The sequence below is a fragment of the Arvicanthis niloticus genome, chromosome 26 (genome assembly GCF_011762505.2).
Source record: "Arvicanthis niloticus isolate mArvNil1 chromosome 26, mArvNil1.pat.X, whole genome shotgun sequence".
Lineage (NCBI taxonomy): Eukaryota > Metazoa > Chordata > Mammalia > Rodentia > Muridae > Arvicanthis > Arvicanthis niloticus.
Genome location: NC_133434.1, coordinates 11792106 through 11808140, shown reverse-complemented (window position 1 = coordinate 11808140; position 16035 = coordinate 11792106). Strand labels below are relative to the sequence as shown.

The following is a 16035-nucleotide window of genomic DNA, read 5'->3' as shown; positions in this document are numbered from 1 at the left end:
CCAGGTTATGTCTTCCAGCTTATTGGTTTCTGCATCCAGCACACTCAATAGTTCCTGTTCCTTCTCTTTCTCCTCTTGCTCCGCTCAGCGCGCTCCTCTGAGGTCCTGGTCCCTGCTGGCACTACGGAATACCTACTAGAAACAGCTCCTGGATTGCAGCGAGATGCTGGTTAATACAGATGGCCTTGGTCTTCCTTGAAGAATTCTTGGGAACTAAGGAAAGCCATCCCAAGGGCATTCTCTGCAGGCTCAGGTCCTAGCTACAGACTCTCAGTCAACCTACATGGGTCCCACGTGTATACACACCTGTCCTCTGGAAATTTCCTAAAAGCAAGGACATTATTTCCTTAATTTTCCCCTGTTTCTGTCCTACACATAGCAAAAACAACATTCAGGGGGCAAAGATCTCCCCCACCCCACACACTCTCCCACCAGCCATTGTACCACATACTGGGCAAGGAACCAACCATCATTTCTAACTGTGAGAATGTAGGTCACAGTCTCTCTCTGGGGCTCAGCTTCCTCTTCCAAAACTTGAATGTGATAGCAAGAGCTGTTCTATTTCTAGAAGACACATTGGCATGACTGGATCCTCAGGATTACATCACCATGACCCTGAGTTATGATGGCTCTGGGTCTTGCCTGAGGGGAGAGGACATCTTCCTTGTTAGTGCTCTTACCTCTAACTTCTACAATCTCTCCTAACAGACAGGAGGAGGTACTCGGATGCTTGCCCAGAGTGAGCCTTCATCTCACACTCAAAGCATCTTGCTGTGATTGGCTGACCAGCTCAGCCCCCTGCAGGTTAGGCTGGTTCAGGGTGGGTGCTTTGGGTGGGTGGACACCAGGAGCCCACAGAGGCGACACCTGTGTACATGTTCACCATGGGCCACCTCACTTTCCACCTCCCAAATAGCTGTGCAGCAGTGGGGGGCAGGGGGCAGTGGGGACAGGCCAGTCATGTGGCTGGAGGTGGGAGCGCCTGAGGGTTGCCAGGGAAACCATGGCTGCGAGAGCCCCCAGCCATTCGTCTCTTTGCCATGGAGACAGTAAGATGTAGACAGCAGGGGTAACAGAACAGGTGGCCCCCACCACGGGCTCCAGGAGACCACGATGCAGCCTTGGCCTTTTCCTAGGGGAGGGAGAAGCCTTGGGATCAATTTTCCGATTACAAGCCTGTGTTCAAATGTCAATTCCTTTCCTCCTGTTTGTGATTTTTTCCCACTATTTCATCAATCCATCCCCCTCCTCCCTAGTTCCAGGCTTACATTTCATGTCGGCACAGCACTGGTCTTTGAAGAATGAAATTTGGCAGCAGTTGGGGGCCTGGTATGACCTCATAGTGTCTGGCATTTTCGGAAAAGATGTCTAATAGATCGAAGGAGGGAGGCTTAGGGTGGAGGGCTAGAAACAAGGAGCAGAGGCGTCTGAATGCACCGTGGGCACGCTGCCCAGTGTGCCGTGTGGCTTCTCCGGGTTTGACCCCTGTCTCCTTACCAATCTGACCTGATATCAGCATGAGGCAACCAGCAGCTTCCTGAAAAATCTTCAAACTTCTCCCACTTCCCACCCTTCCTTTCCAGCCCTTCCACTGGTACAGGGAGGGAGCTGGTTAAGCAATGACCAACATGGACTGGCAGGTGTAAGGCAGTCTCCCACAGTGTCACAGTGCCTGGGACAAAATACCATGGCTAACCTTCTCCATAACTCAAGCTCTGGACACCCAGGCTCATAAACTGGGGATTGGGGTTTGTTCGGAATGCCTGACCGGGCTTCAGCGTAGGGAATGGTCCCTTTCCAGCCTCTCCTCCCTGCCTTTGGCCCTGACCTCACACGTACTTTCCAAGCTCGGTGCTGATGCTGATGCTGATGCTGATGCTGATGCTGATGCTGATGCTGATGCTGATGCTGATGCTGATGCTGATGCTGATGCTGATGCTGATGCTGATGCTGATGCATGCAGATTGGGTTCTGTCTCTTTTCACTGACTTGAAAGTAAAAGAGGGATGCTGAGGTGAGAAGGAAGGCGTCTACAGGGAGATGGAAGTTGGATGGCAGGGCGCCTTCAGTACTAACACTTCAGAGGCAGAGGCAGAGGCAGAGGCAGAGGCAGAGGCAGAGGCAGAGGCAGAGGCAGAGGCAGAGGCAGAGGCAGAGGCAGAGGCAGAGGCAGAGGCAGAGGCAGAGGCAGAGGCAGAGGCAGAGGCAGAGGCAGAGGCAGAGGCAGAGGCAGAGGCAGAGGCAGAGGCAGAGGCAGAGGCAGAGGCAGAGGCAGAGGCAGAGGCAGAGGCAGAGGCAGAGGCAGAGGCAGAGGCAGAGGCAGAGGCAGAGGCAGAGGCAGAGGCAGAGGCAGAGGCAGAGGCAGAGGCAGAGGCAGAGGCAGAGGCAGAGGCAGAGGCAGATGGATTTCTGTGAGTTCCAAGACAGCCAGGCTACATAGAGATCTTGTCTCAAACAGTCAGTCAACAAATGAATGAATGAATGAATGAGGAGAATGGAGTCGAGAACAAAAGAGAAAGAGTAACAGAGGGGAGACCAAAGGCTATATGTATGTGTGGGTTTTAGTTTCTCATTCTATATTCTAGACTTAACTCTATATATGTTGTATGTACAAGCAGAAAGGGGGCTATCTAGGAGGAGGAAACCATCAAGGTTGAAGCTAAAGACAGGAGAGAGTAATGGGGGAGGGGTGACTGAACAAAGTATACACACGAACTTGTCATAACAAAATCTGTACACTGACTAGACAAAGAATAGCAAAGCCAAGGAATCCTTGGCTATGCCACCAGAGAAGCAGAGGACTCAGAGCTAGAGACCCCCAGAACCTTAGGTTCAAAGGATCCAGTCTCAGCCTATCCACTCAGACACCCCTCTGTCACTGAGCCACACCTGGCTCCTCACTCATCACACAACCCAGCCTCCTCCTACTCTGGGTTCCAGGTTGTCATCTAGCACAGCCTACCCACTCTGTCCATCTGCTTGGTTGTCTGGCTTGTCTCCTGCCTGTTGGATGTTCAAGCCCTGGGCTGTGACAATCATATCTGATCATTAATAATGCAATAATGGAATAGTGACTGGAGAGACACTTGGCTAATCAGCTAGCACAGGCTCATTAGTGGCACAGAACAATCACAGCGATGTAATAACAGATCCCAGGAAATTTCAATTAAACCTGGAACTTTGTTAGGGTTTCATTTCATTTTCGGCACGGTGCAGGACGGCGTAATTGCAATCAGCTAAAGCCACAGCAAATCTCTTCCAAAAGAGCCCCTTCCCCTGGGTTTGCAAAAAGAATTAAGCCTCTCTCTTCCTTAGCGCCTGCCCATCTGAATCCCGAGCTGGTTAATGAACTCTCTCTCCACCCGAGTCTCTGGCTTCCTAACCACAGATCGGATCATCCTGGCTTCTGCCTGAGTGATAAGTGATGTTGTAACTCTGTACTTTCTAGAAGCTTCCAGTGCCCTGGCCAACTGTACTAAGTTCTTTACAGGGGTTGTTACATTTAAACCTCACGACAGCATATTGAGATTCTGATTCACAGCATCAGTTTATGTAATTCATCCAGTATCAGAGAAGATACAAAACCACTTTGAAATATACATACCTAATAGCACTGAAGTGGTCAGGACACAAAGCCAGACCTGCCTTAGTCCAGAGCCCACGACTTCTGACTACTAGCTTATCTTCAGACTCTTCCTCCTTCCTGTTTAGTTTCTTTTCTTCTATTCTCATTCTCTCATTTATTTTTTCATTCTCTCATCATTCCCCTCCCCCTTCTTCTTCCCCTCCCCTCCCCTCCTCCCTCCCTTTACGTCCTTCCCCTCTACTCCACTCCCCTTCTTTTTTCTTCTCCTCTCCCTCCCCCTCCCCCTCCCCTTCCCTCCCTCCCCTTCCCTCCCTCCCTTCCACTCCCTTCCCCTTCCCCTTCTCCTTTTCCTTCTCCCTCTCCCTCTCCCTCCCCTCCCCTTCTCCTCCTTTCCCCTCTCCCTCCCCTCCACTCCCCTCCCCTTCTCCTCCCTTCCTCTCTTCCCCCTTCCCCTCCCTCCCCCTTTCTGTCACCTTCCCTCCCACTCCCTCCCCTTCTTTCCTCCTCCTTCACCACTTTCTTGTTACTCTCCCCCTGTGGGTTGAGCACTGAAAAGACCTCATAGACGCTGCAGGAAGCTGGGGGACCAGACATCTCATGTTAGGTCCTTGGCCTTCAGTTATGGTTGGACATCTAGAGAGAGTTTTAAAGAAGCACTGGTCCATAGCTCAGTTGCTAAAGCCCCTGCTGCCGAACCACGAGCACCCAAGTTTGATCCCCCAGAAATCACATTTTAAAATCAGGTATGATGGAGAGGCGGAGGCAGGCAGATCCCTGAGGCTTGCTGGCCAGTCATCCTTGGTCATCCTCTCTTACTCGGCAAGCTCCAGACCAGTGAGAGAAGCTCCTAAGGACAGCACCTGATGTTGAACCCCTGTCAGCATGTGCACGCATATGCACCCACACAAATGCACAAAGAATAGCTAGCCCAACTCTGATCCCCCAAAGCAATACCCTTCTCAGAGTCTCAGGGGATGGAAATGAAAGTTTTTTTCAAAGCTCTTTTGGCAATTTTGAAGCCCACTATCCCATTAATGTGGGTATCCATTTGGAATAGGAAATGGCTCACAGGTTAAAAGCATAGGCTTTTCCGCTGGCCCTGGCTTGAGATTTATGTCACACATGACAAAGTATGAACCTATCTCAGTGTCTGTTTTCTTATCTCCAGCCAGAGAAAGATTGTGTGGGGTTCTATCTTCAAAGTGCTCAGCCGAGTGTAAGAGAACCCCCCCCCCCCCCGCAAAGGTTTTCAGTAGAAGAAATTCTAGGGTCGACACAGATCTTGACTCAAACACTGAATCTGTAGCTAGCATGTACATGGCCTTGACTTCTGGAGCCTTGTATTCTCACTGATTTGAGGGTGATAATTGTGACCAATCAGGCAAGGACTCAAAAGTCAGGTCCCAATGCTCTCACATTCATCTGCTGCCCGTGTCCAAGCTAAGGGGCCACACACAGCTAAGCACGCATGGGCCTAGGCCTTTAGTGTCCCCACTTCTATTACTCTGCTCAGCCCAGGGTGGCCCTTGTGAGGGTCTCGTGTGTTTTGATGGTCACTCTTACTTATCCTGAGTCTAGGGTCTCTGAAAAAGCAGGACCCATCCTCCAGCGGCCATACCCTGAGGACAACTGTCCCCAGCCATGACACAGGGCTTGTGCAGTCTGGAGAGAGATCAGTAGCTTCCCCAGCTGAAGGCAGAGTGGAAGAGAGTGAAGGGAGGGAGAGAGGGGAGAGGGAAGACAGCATCCTCTCTCCTCTTTCTTCCCTAGTCCCTCCCCGCTGGTCCACACCTTGGGTAGCTGAGTGCTGTTTCTCAACCAGCAGTGTGACACAGAGAGCGGCACTCCTCCTAGAAGCTGTGCATTTGAATTCTGTCTCTTCCATTTCCACGTGAACTTGGACCTACAGACTTGTTGCTCATCAATGAAGGAGGTTGTGTGAGCCTGCAGAAGCTCGGGCTCTGTTCTTCCCGACTTCCTCTTCCTTGGACGGGCAGCCTCTCAGAAGCTGGAAACCCTCTCTCTTCCCTGACACTTCTGACCACCTCTCTGCCTCTGAAGACGGGATGCCCTCACCGCCTGCCTGAACTTGTGCATAGTTTCAGGTACCACAAACATCCAGCCATAATGATGCCTTCTTTAGGCTCTGGCTAGAGTACCTGAGACAGCCCTTCCCTCCATGACTAAACAAGGGGGCCATTATTTGTACCCTAAGAAGACTCCAGCTAGAGTAGTGAATGAAGACTTGATTCCACCCTCAGATAATCTCCTGTCCCGACTAGAATGGTACCTCTCTCACCCTCACTTCCAGCCAGAGTCGCCTGTCCTTGGTCCCCTCCGCAGCGCCCTAAGCTTGATACACCTAAGAGACTGTTTGAAGTGAAAAATTACCTGACACAATTACCTGTAGGAACAGGCAGGGAGAGCACTGTGAACAGAAAGAGGAATTTATTTATTTGTTCTCTGGGCTTGGCAGTAGTTTCTAAATTGTCCTTCTGTAGATAAAGGCGCCTCTCTAGCCGCCCAGTCCCAGATCTCTGCGGCAGCTCTGCATCCGGTTGATCAAAATAGCCCCCAAGCCAGATGGAGATCCAGAGCGGACTAAGAGCCCAGAGCTGGTTCTGAACACTTGAGTGGTGTTTAAATAGAGTTGCGAAGCTTTCTTGGGATTTTTCTGGGGCAAGGTGGGTGGGTGGGTTCAACAGGGATTTTCCAGGAACAGATACAAACTGTAAGGAGGAAGGAAGCAGGAAACGAAATAAAGTTTGCTCTTGGCTCTCCGTGGCGATCTCCTTCCCTGCCTAAAAGGGAGGCACAGTGTCAAAAACTCTGCAGGGTAGTGGGGTTGGGGTGGGGCAGAGGTTGAAGTTTCCATTGAAGCAGTATTTCCGAGTGAGAACCCTTGCTGGAGCAAGTGTAGGCAGGCCTGCCTTGTGCTGTCAGAACTCAGGGCAAGATCATTGGATTCTGGGAGCCCCAGCTTCTGGGTCTGTAAATGGGCCTCATGCCGTTTTATTCTCAGAGTTTGCTGGTGGTTGAGATAAAGAACATGAAGACCTATGCGTGGCATAAGACAGGGATTTAATTTGGGTTCCCACATCACCTTTGAAGCCAGGGCAACCAGGCAAGTATTCCACCACTGAGCTATAGCGCTCTCTCTCTCTCTCTCTCTCTCTCTCTCTCTCTCTCTCTCTCTCTCCCTGTGTGTGTGTTTGTGTGTGTGTGTGTGCAGTGTCTTGACATAAACTTTAATCTCCTATCTATCCAGACCCTCCTGTTCTACCCCTAGACTGTGGGAGGCTTCACGCTGACCAAGGACAGGTCCTCTAGAGAGCTGGACGTGTCTATTTTGCCTACCTCTGCATCCCTAGGGCCAACACACTGCCTTGTACTTGACAATTAGCTGCTAACTGGAGGACTGAATGAATGACGTCACCCACCCCTCCCTGTGACTAGAGGAGAGCGGGCGTGTGGCATGACCTCTGACTACTGTTGTTGGCAGACGCTTTGGAACAAGGGAGGGGTCTATTTGGTTGCATCACTAAAACTTTAGGAGAAAAACAGAAGCGTTCCCATCTGCTCCCTCAGCCCCAGACTTGTCTGTGTCTCTGATTTAGGCTTCACTCAGAAAAAGAAAAGAGCCCCAGACAGTCTGGCCTGTCTCGGGCTATTTCCTCTCCGTTCATCTGCTCTCATCAAGAAACCACCAGGCCGTGCATGGTCAAGGGTATCGAATGCACATGGTGCAGGCTGAGCGGGGGGTGGGGGGAAGGTGGGAGAGCCCTCTTCCCACCTGTGTGTCTTTCCTTGGTATCAGCTACCATTGGCCCCTGGCCTCTTCTGGGCCCTTGGGAGTGTTGATCTTTCAAATCCTCTTGTTGTTCAGAAAGGCATAATAGGCCTTCAGGCTCTTTCTTTCCCCCAGAATATCCTTTTAGCTATGTAAGTGTGCGTGTTTCGTGTGAGCTAGGGACAATGTTAGAGAGGGCAAATGAGATGGAAGGCTTGAGGGAACTCAGAGGGAGACAGTGACGTGTGAGGACTGAGGACTAAGAGAATGGTTGCTTTCTCCGTCTCCTCCTCCTCCTCTTCTTCTTCTTCCTCTTCCTCCTCCTTCTTGTTCTCCCCTTCCTGCTGTTAGTACCACAGATCACTCACCAGGAGTGATGTTCTTCATCAGGGGTTGCCAGAACTAGCCCATCCAGGTGTTCCCTTCCCGGGCCAACTGCCTGGTGGGGCAAAGAGAAGGGAAATGGAAAAACCAACAACCCCGACAGCTGCAAACCTCATTTTCTACTTTGTACTTTAGAGACCCTATCAACTAAAATGTCTCCAATGAGTCACTTGAAAAACAAGAGCAAAGACTTGGGGGAAGACTTAAATGTGACGATTTCCATAGTCTAGGCCCCACTGCCCAGCCTGGCGACTCTCTGCTTCGGGCAGGACATACTCTTTAGAAGTCTAGCCTTGTGTGCCTAGTACAGGGCCTGTCAGGCATCTGTCTGATGGGAGAGCTGGTGGGATGGAAGGGGGCGGGGAGGGAAGGACAGAGATGCAGGTGCAATATCCTGTTGGTCACGAAATAGCTAATCCCAGACTGGGCTGTTGCAGCCATGCAAAAGTGAGTCCAGCACAGGCAAGCATTTTGCCCTTCCCACCCACCTAGCCCTGATCCACACACCGCCAAGTACCCCCTGTAGTGGGCTGTCCTCCAGGCCCTGACAGTGGCCTCCAGTGCACTTGTTTATCCTCTGACCAGTCCCCTGAGGCAGGCAAGACTTAATGAACTGCCAGAGTTGCCCAGGCAGCCTTTGATCCTAGCAGCTCGGCGGAGGAAATCGATACCATTAACAGAGAAAACCTGGGTTGTGAAGTGAAGATTGAGGACAGGCCGTTTGCCCATGTGACAGCCAGCCCACCTGCTGCTGGTGACCAGGGCCTGGCCAGAGTCTAGACCTCTCTCCAGGGACTGAGCCCTGATCCTGGAGCTGAGAAAGGTGGTAGAGAGCTCAGAGCATTCCCAGGCTGGGATTAGGAGGAGCTGAGAGCATCCTGGGCAGGCTGGAGATGCCGGAACAATCAACAGTTTAGTGAACATAGTGAACGCCACTGCAGATGAACTAGGGGAGGGGGAGGAGCTGGAACTAGGGGCGGAGCTGGAACTAGGGGCGGAGCTGGAACTAGGGGAGGAGCTGGAACTAGGGAAGGAGCTGGACCGGAATATGGGAAGGGGGCAATGGAAAGCAAGAAAATGAGGAGGAGCTGTAGCAAGGGCCAGGAGAAAGACCTCAGTAGGAACAGGAGCACCATGTGGGCGGGAACCTGGTATGCTGCTTGCTGTCCTCGTAGATCCCATGCAGACAGGCCAGCTCCAGAGAGATCTGAAGAAGGTGGGAATGTAGTAAGCAGCAAGTTGGGGGCCACATGGGAATCCTGTTAAGCCCACAGTTCTGTCGTGCTCAGACTCATCCCTGTGTCCTTCTCACTCCACACCTCAGAATGTACCACAATGACGCATTCTCTCACCATCAAAGGGCTTCCACCCACTGCCAGGACCAGGGCAGCAACTCCATCAATATTTACATAAGTACCAGCTGGTTGTGTTCTTGTCTTCAGTCCCAGCGACTCGCCTCCCTGCTCCCTTCTCAGTGTGGGGGTAATAAGACCTGCAAACAGCTCCAAATTTCCAATTTATACTGAGCAGTGAGCTGGGCACAGCCCCTAGTCCACCTGGCCTCTCCACTGGTCACCACTCTGCTGCAGTCCTGGACAACAGACATAGCCACAGGCTCCTCCCTTCTGAAACCTTCCTGAGGTCCCAGCACCTGGAGAATGACAGTCACAGGTCTCCTGGTCCCCGCTTGGCCCAGAACCCACATTGAGAAGGAGAGAGTCTGTGACTAAGTAGCCTGGGCTCTTGTCCTGTTCTGTGCCTTATGGCAGTCAGTCACTTCCTCTTCGAGTTCCTGGGTCTCCTCATCTACGAGGTATAAATGGACTATATCTTATAGGGGTCTGTAGAACCCTGGCATCAGTGTGTGTGTGTGTGTGTGTGTGTGTGTGTGTGTGTGTAAATGACCCTGAGGATCCAGATGCACTCAGCTGCTTCCCCTCCACTGACATAAATGGCACAACCACAGGAGCCCCATCCCAGGCCTGAGCCAATCCGATTGCTGTGGGGCAAACCCTCTGACACTGAGGGCTCTTACAGAACAGGAATGGGGCAGAATGAAGCCACTGGAAGAAATATCGCAGGCACCAAGAAGTCTGTGAGACTGTTCAGAGGATAACGTTCATTTGCATTCAACACCTTTGGTAGTCCCTGTTTGAAAAGAACACTCTGGGACTCCAAACACCCTTGGCTAGAGGCTGGTATTAAAGCCAGAGGTGTAAAAACAGCAACAGAGTCCCTTTGTCCTTCTCCAGGCCCCAGATGATAGTAGCAAATCCTTAGGTATGTGGGCAGCAGCACACCTCCCAGTTCTGAGTCACAGTCCCATCCAGAAACACCTAAGAGGAGCCCTACCCGGTGCACGCAGTAGGCCAACTTTCACACCTGGCAGAGGCAAGGGGGTGCTCAGGTGTGGCACGCCCCGCCACCACCACCTGAGCAAAGAGTCTAAGTCTATGAGAGATCTCCTGCCTTCATCATCCCCAGCTGGGCCCCTGGCTAACAACCAGGAACCTTTGAGCCCTGTGGGGGAGGGACAAGGGAGGTGTTTTAATGCCTGCAGCCAGAGAACTGTCCCTGAAGGGGGCAGATCATGAGTCTGACGGAAGGGAATGATGCCAACCAAGAGGGTACATGCCAGTGCGACTTAGCAGAAGCAAGTCCCAGCAAGGCAACTTGCTCAGACGTCTGAAGTAAGCACTTGTGGTGTCCTCCTCGGCTCTGACCTAGGAAGATGCTTCCTGTAGGGTTTTCACCATTGACCCAAGCAATGTCCACCGAGCAGCTCCCTGCAGCACACAGGCACAGATGTCTCCACAGTGGCATTGGTGGTCTCCACGCCCCCATGGCCATGGCCTCTGGCCAGGGGTTTGGGGTCCTCTTCTGAAGTTGTATCTAGGGAACGCGTTGGACAGATCTTGCAATGAGAAGGCAGGTTTTAAAGATGTCCGTTCCCCATACTTCACCACCAGAATCAGGATGAATAAGAACACATGGTCACACCAAAGCTAGAAGGATCCTGACAGCCATTCATTGCTCATCTCCATTCATGAGTCCCAGAGGCATGTGACCTAAAAGGAAGCCCCTCATGTCACTAGTCTCCCTCTACCTTGCTCCAGATCTCACATCCTCCTGTCCCTCAGACTCCTAGGATGACACCAGGAAGGACAAGCAGATTGGAAGCTGAGGTAGATGCTGCAGGACATTTCCAGGAAATGAGATTCCCTGAGGACTATGAGAGCCCCCTGGGGACTGAGGACTGTGACACTAGGAGAGGAGGCAGCTGGAGCCAGCACAACACAGCCTGGCCCAGGACCGCTCAAGTCTTGCTATTCTGTGTCGCATCGGATCGGAGGCTGGGTCTACTGCTTATCCCCTGTGGCCCACAGTCATGAGGTCTCCCAAGCCTCGGTTTCCTCCTCTGGAAAGTGTGTATGCTCATCCGCGTCCCAAATTCGATACGAGAATGAGGCAGAGCTCAAGTGTGGTACGAATCACAGGGCGTGCAGTTCCTCCTACTAGACACACTCCACAGTTATCGTCTCCATTTTCCTTCTCCCTTCTCTTTCTGAACTTCAGTTTAGTGAACTGAAGAAGTCCGAGCTTTTGTGGATTCTCTCATGCTTATGATCACTGTTTATTATTATTATTATTATTGTCATCATCATCATGTTTATAATCACTATTTCCAACCACAAGGTCACTTTTATAATCTCTAATAGAGCAAGCACGCACATTCTACAAAACACTGTTTTATCATACATGAATGGACACGTGTACACATACACACACAACAGATACACTATTTGCAACATACATATCACACGTGATACACATACATGCATAACATACAACACACAGCATACACATATACACACACACAGCACACATTGCACATATCCACCATCCACATGCATATATACACACATACACATGCATCCATATACATAAACATACAGGTACCACACATATACACATATACTACACATAGCACAATACACATACACACACCATATCACGCATACCATATACACACTCACTGCACACTCCACATGCACAAATACCATACACATGCATGTACATGCATGCACACACACACAGCAGGTACGCTGACTTAACTTCACAAAATAGAGTCTTAGCCTGGATGACACACGTCCTGTGAACATGACATTCATGGGTTTTCAGGAATGGTTCTGATTTACACCTGTTTGTCAGCCCAGCTCTGACATTTTCAGAATGAAAGTGTTGCCAGGACAACAGGCATAAACCAAGAATGTCCTGGGGATCCTACAAATCCTCAAGACCTCAGTCTCAGGTAAAGAAGCTTCTGCTGCATGTTTCTGGCTGGGATGCTCACAGTCCTGGGCTGTCAACTCTGGGGAGACCCCTGAGCCCACAGGCCAGGCTCTGCTCTGCTCTGCTCTGGTTCTGACTAATTCCATTCGTAGCACTTGCTTCACTTCTGATTGCTGCCCCAGCATCTCCTCTTTGCTTTTCCCACCTCTCATGCTCAGTATGAGCAACCTGAAGCAGGAGCTGCATCCTCAACACTACCGGGCACATAGTAGATGCTCAACGAAAACCTATGGAAAGAAAGAGCCCATGAGTGACCTACCCAGAGAACACAGGAATTAATGCAGCTCCAGCAGGATACTAAAGAAGATGGCTTAGAAATACAGAAGAGAGCTGTTGTTTCCTGCCAGGCAAGCCAGAGCAGGCATTCTCTCTCTCTCTCTCTCTCTCTCTCTCTCTCTCTCTCTCTCTCTCTCTCTCTCTCTCTCTCTCTCTCTGTCTTTCTCTCTCTCTCTTACACACACACACACACACACACACACACACACACCCTCACTGCACACTTCTTTGTAAATGGCACCTGGTAGCTGGCCAAGGACTGACATCTTCATGCTTACAGGTGACAAGTCCAGAGGACACGGAAGTCTTTGTTTCAAGGCTTTCAGGATTGAAGAATCTATACCCTAAAAAGGGAAGGCAGTTCAGACCCCTGCTAGAAGTGTCCCCCGCCCCTTACCCAGCTTCCCCCTCCCTGGGCAAGGCACACCCCAGCCAAGGCATTCAGAGTGGATTCCCTGTGCACTCTCACCAGCAGCCTGGGTACCATCGCTTGTCACTTGACAATGGAGAAGGATGTTTCTCTATTTTCCAGCTCAGATGAGCTTTCGAAGATGCTATCTGGCTGTGATATAAATCCATTGAGAGAGCCCTGGAGGGAGCCCCTGCAAAGCCCTAAATTGGACACTAAAAACAGATAAAAGCTGATGGTTTAAAGGCTTTATGCGAGCTCCATTTGGGGGGGGGGAAGGAGTGAAAACAGGGATTTAGTTTGTCCTCTCCCACCAATACACTCTGGGCAGCTGTAGCTAGAGATTTTAACTCTTTTTGTGTCCCAGCTGCATGGCTTGGAGTGGCCTATTAGCCAGTGCTATAGGGGAGGGTCTCACGTTACAGACATTCTCAGGGGGATGGGCGTTGCTAGCATTGAACTGTCACCATCCGTACCCTCACTCTGATAACCAAATGGAGGATCAGCCCTGCAAGACTACCTACAGCCAACAGTTGTCTCCAGGACACCCAGGTCCGGGTAAATGACCCTTCCTTGCTGAGTAGCTCACACCCTCATCCTACTGTGTCCACTACCCAAGAGCCCTCGTTTTCCCAGACCTGATGGGTGACCGGCATGTTGCCTGCCTTGCTGTCACCGTTCTTCCTACCTGTCTTTCGGGGCCACCATCCTATAGCCACAGGAAACTTGACATTTGGGAAGACAGACCAACAAGAAAATTCCAGGAGACAACATGTTTATTAGGTAAACGTTGAGGCTCTGAGACCTCAGAACCCACATAAAAGCCAGGCACAGGCAGTACGTGCCTAGAATATCAGTGTAGGCAGACACAGGAAGGTCCCCTGGAGCCTGCTGGACAGGCAGTCCAGCCAAGTCACAAGACTCTGTCCGCTCAGTGGGTAAAAGTACTTGCTCTCAAGCCCGACGACCTGAGTTCAGTTCCCAGGATCCATTACAGAGGAAGGAGCGGATCAGCTCCTGGAGGTTATCTTCTGATTTCCACAATCCGGCTGTGAATTTCACCCTCCCCACCCCCCAAAATAAATGTCTTAAAAAAAAAAAAAACCAGTTGACACCGACCCTTACACATGCACGTGCACACACACACACAAATGAACACACACACACATACTTTTTAAAATAAGAACTATATAGTTTAGAAGGACCCCACTGCTCTTTAAAAAAAAAAATCTGGAAGTTTAGGTCAGTTAATCTGAATCTTAGTGAGTAGATTTTGTCATCAACATTTTCCAAATTGAGAGCTCGTATTTTCCAGGAGCACTTAGTAGCCACAGTTGAGTTTAATGGGTTACGTTGCCAATCCCGCAATTTATTAGAAAAACCAACTCCATCATTTTGAGCCAAATTTAAAGCAAATATTTATTAAATATTAAATATTGACCAAGAGATGGACTTTACTCAGGACAATTCTCTGGAATTTTCCAACTGGAATGGCCAGGAGCCATGTGTTGTAGGGGCTTAAAAGGACAAACGTATAGGCCACCGCACTTTCCCATGAGTCTTTGTTATTTCCCAGAACTACAATTCCCATCATCCCAGGAAGTTACCTGATTCCTGGGCAGGCGGTGCTTATGGGTTAATTTTGGACTTTACAACAGCTTCTAATGAACACACAGAGGCGGAGGTTGAGAGTGACCATCTTTCTCAAATTCCTTACCCACCTATCTCCACTCCCATTCTTTGTTTTAGACAAGAAGTAGGGAGTTGTAGGGATGGTCTATGAAGAATGTCAAGTTAAGGATCCACCTTTGGCTTCCTGCTAGGCAGGGTGAGTCTGGCTCAGCTCTCTCCTATCAGGATTAGTAGGGTACGGAAGCAGTTCACAGGGGCTTGGGGACATGCCAGATCTGAGAAGGATGTTGAAAAATCATAAGATCTAATGTCACGTTCATTCTATAGGTGATGGCGTAGAGGCGGGTGGCAATGTGAGCTGCGTGTGAGGATCTTTGAGCCCTCTGCTTATTCAGTAGTGCCTGTGGTGAGTCCTTACTCATGCTATCCTAGCCTGTGGTGAGTCACCCACTCATGCTAGCCCAGCAAAGCGGTTAGCTTCTGACAACTCCTGACTAAGTGCATCCCCAGAGAGGACAGTCACAAGGCCCCATGTTGGCTAGAACTGTCTATAACACTGGCTTTGCCATGTTGAAGCCCTGCTTTTGAAGACTGTCTTGGCCCTCCTGGGCTTCTGTTCTTCTCATTTGTAAGAAAGAGAAAGGGTTAACTGTCATATAAGTTTGTTAAGTGAAGCTCAAATGAGACAAGTACGTAGAGTTCCGGAGCCATGCTGTCAGCGTAGGAAGAGTCACTTTTCTCTCTGGTCTTCTAGAATTGAGATAGAATGACCCATAGCCCCAGGAGATATGCTGACCTGAACAATGTGTCCCAAAGGGTGGGAGATTGGGGACTTTGCTCTTTTCCTTTAAACAGTCCCTTGGATTACAGTAGACAGAGTAGGGCCAGATCCTTCATGTTTCACCTGTGTGTTCCTAGGAGGTCACATCCCTATGTAGAAAATCTAGCATTCTTGACTGGAGCCCCACCCCATTCTATGGCATCCTCCACGGTCTCCATCCCAACTGGCTTGGAATTAAATAAAATAATAATTTTTCAACAAGTCCCAACAAGCACCTCCTTGGTGCCAGGAGTACAGGACTGAGTGACAAGACCAGTGTAACCCCTGCTCACATGGCTTCCAAGTCAAGAATCCAATGGTGTTAATCTGACTTGTGTCCGCCACCGCATTGATGTCTTAAAACTCTGCCCCCCAAGTGATGACATTAGGAGAGGGAGACTTTGGGAGGTGACTGTTCTACCAGAACAGGATTCCCATCCTTGTGAAAGAGTCCCTGGATCCAACCTTTCCCCTTTACATCCTGCAGGGAGGAGACACCGTAAGAAAGAACAACTCTAAACCAGGTAGGAGCTCTCACCAGATGCTGGATTTTCCAGCATCTTGATTTTTAGACTTCAAAATCTACACGATGATGAACAATTAACACATTCCTGTTACTTAAAAGCCACTCAGTCTGTGGCATTTGGGTTAGCAGCCCTCAGTAGACTAGAACAAAAAATGGGTCCCTAGTACTGGAATTGATGTTTGTGGGTCTTCTACCCCTGATGGGCCTCAGCAATCTGAGGGTGCAGAAGAACAGGGGAGCATGGTCTCAGGCAGCAGTG

The 16035-nt window shown here is 50.2% G+C and overlaps 1 protein-coding gene across 2 annotated transcripts; it reads right to left on the bottom strand.

The window, feature by feature from the left end:
• Positions 1 to 6035: 6035 nt before the first annotated feature.
• LOC143439065 (uncharacterized) lies at positions 6036 to 13006 on the bottom strand. Of its 2 annotated transcripts, XM_076924812.1 has the most exons (5): positions 12859 to 13006; positions 12631 to 12733; positions 8909 to 8967; positions 7745 to 7815; positions 6036 to 6387 (listed from the first exon to the last, which is right to left on the bottom strand). In XM_076924812.1, exons 1-5 carry the CDS (start codon positions 12874 to 12876, stop codon positions 6285 to 6287), a joined length of 354 nt encoding a protein of 117 aa, XP_076780927.1. In that variant the 5' UTR covers positions 12877 to 13006; the 3' UTR covers positions 6036 to 6284. The 2 variants fall into 2 exon arrangements, 1 of the variants encoding a protein (XP_076780927.1); XR_013107510.1 differs by having other exon boundaries at positions 6036 to 7815; positions 8874 to 12733.
• Between the last annotated feature and the right edge of the window lie 3029 nt (positions 13007 to 16035).

What these genes read in the sequence shown, in the direction of transcription:
- LOC143439065 (XM_076924812.1), bottom strand. An exon ending in AGTCCTTGGCCAGCTACCAG is followed by an intron (nt 8,968 to 12,630) that starts GTGCCATTTACA and finishes CACCTTCTTCAG; the next exon opens with ATCTCTCTGGAGCTGGCCTG. An exon ending in GATGAAGAACATCACTCCTG is followed by an intron (nt 6,388 to 7,744) that starts GTGAGTGATCTG and finishes CCTCCCTTTTAG; the next exon opens with GCAGGGAAGGAGATCGCCAC.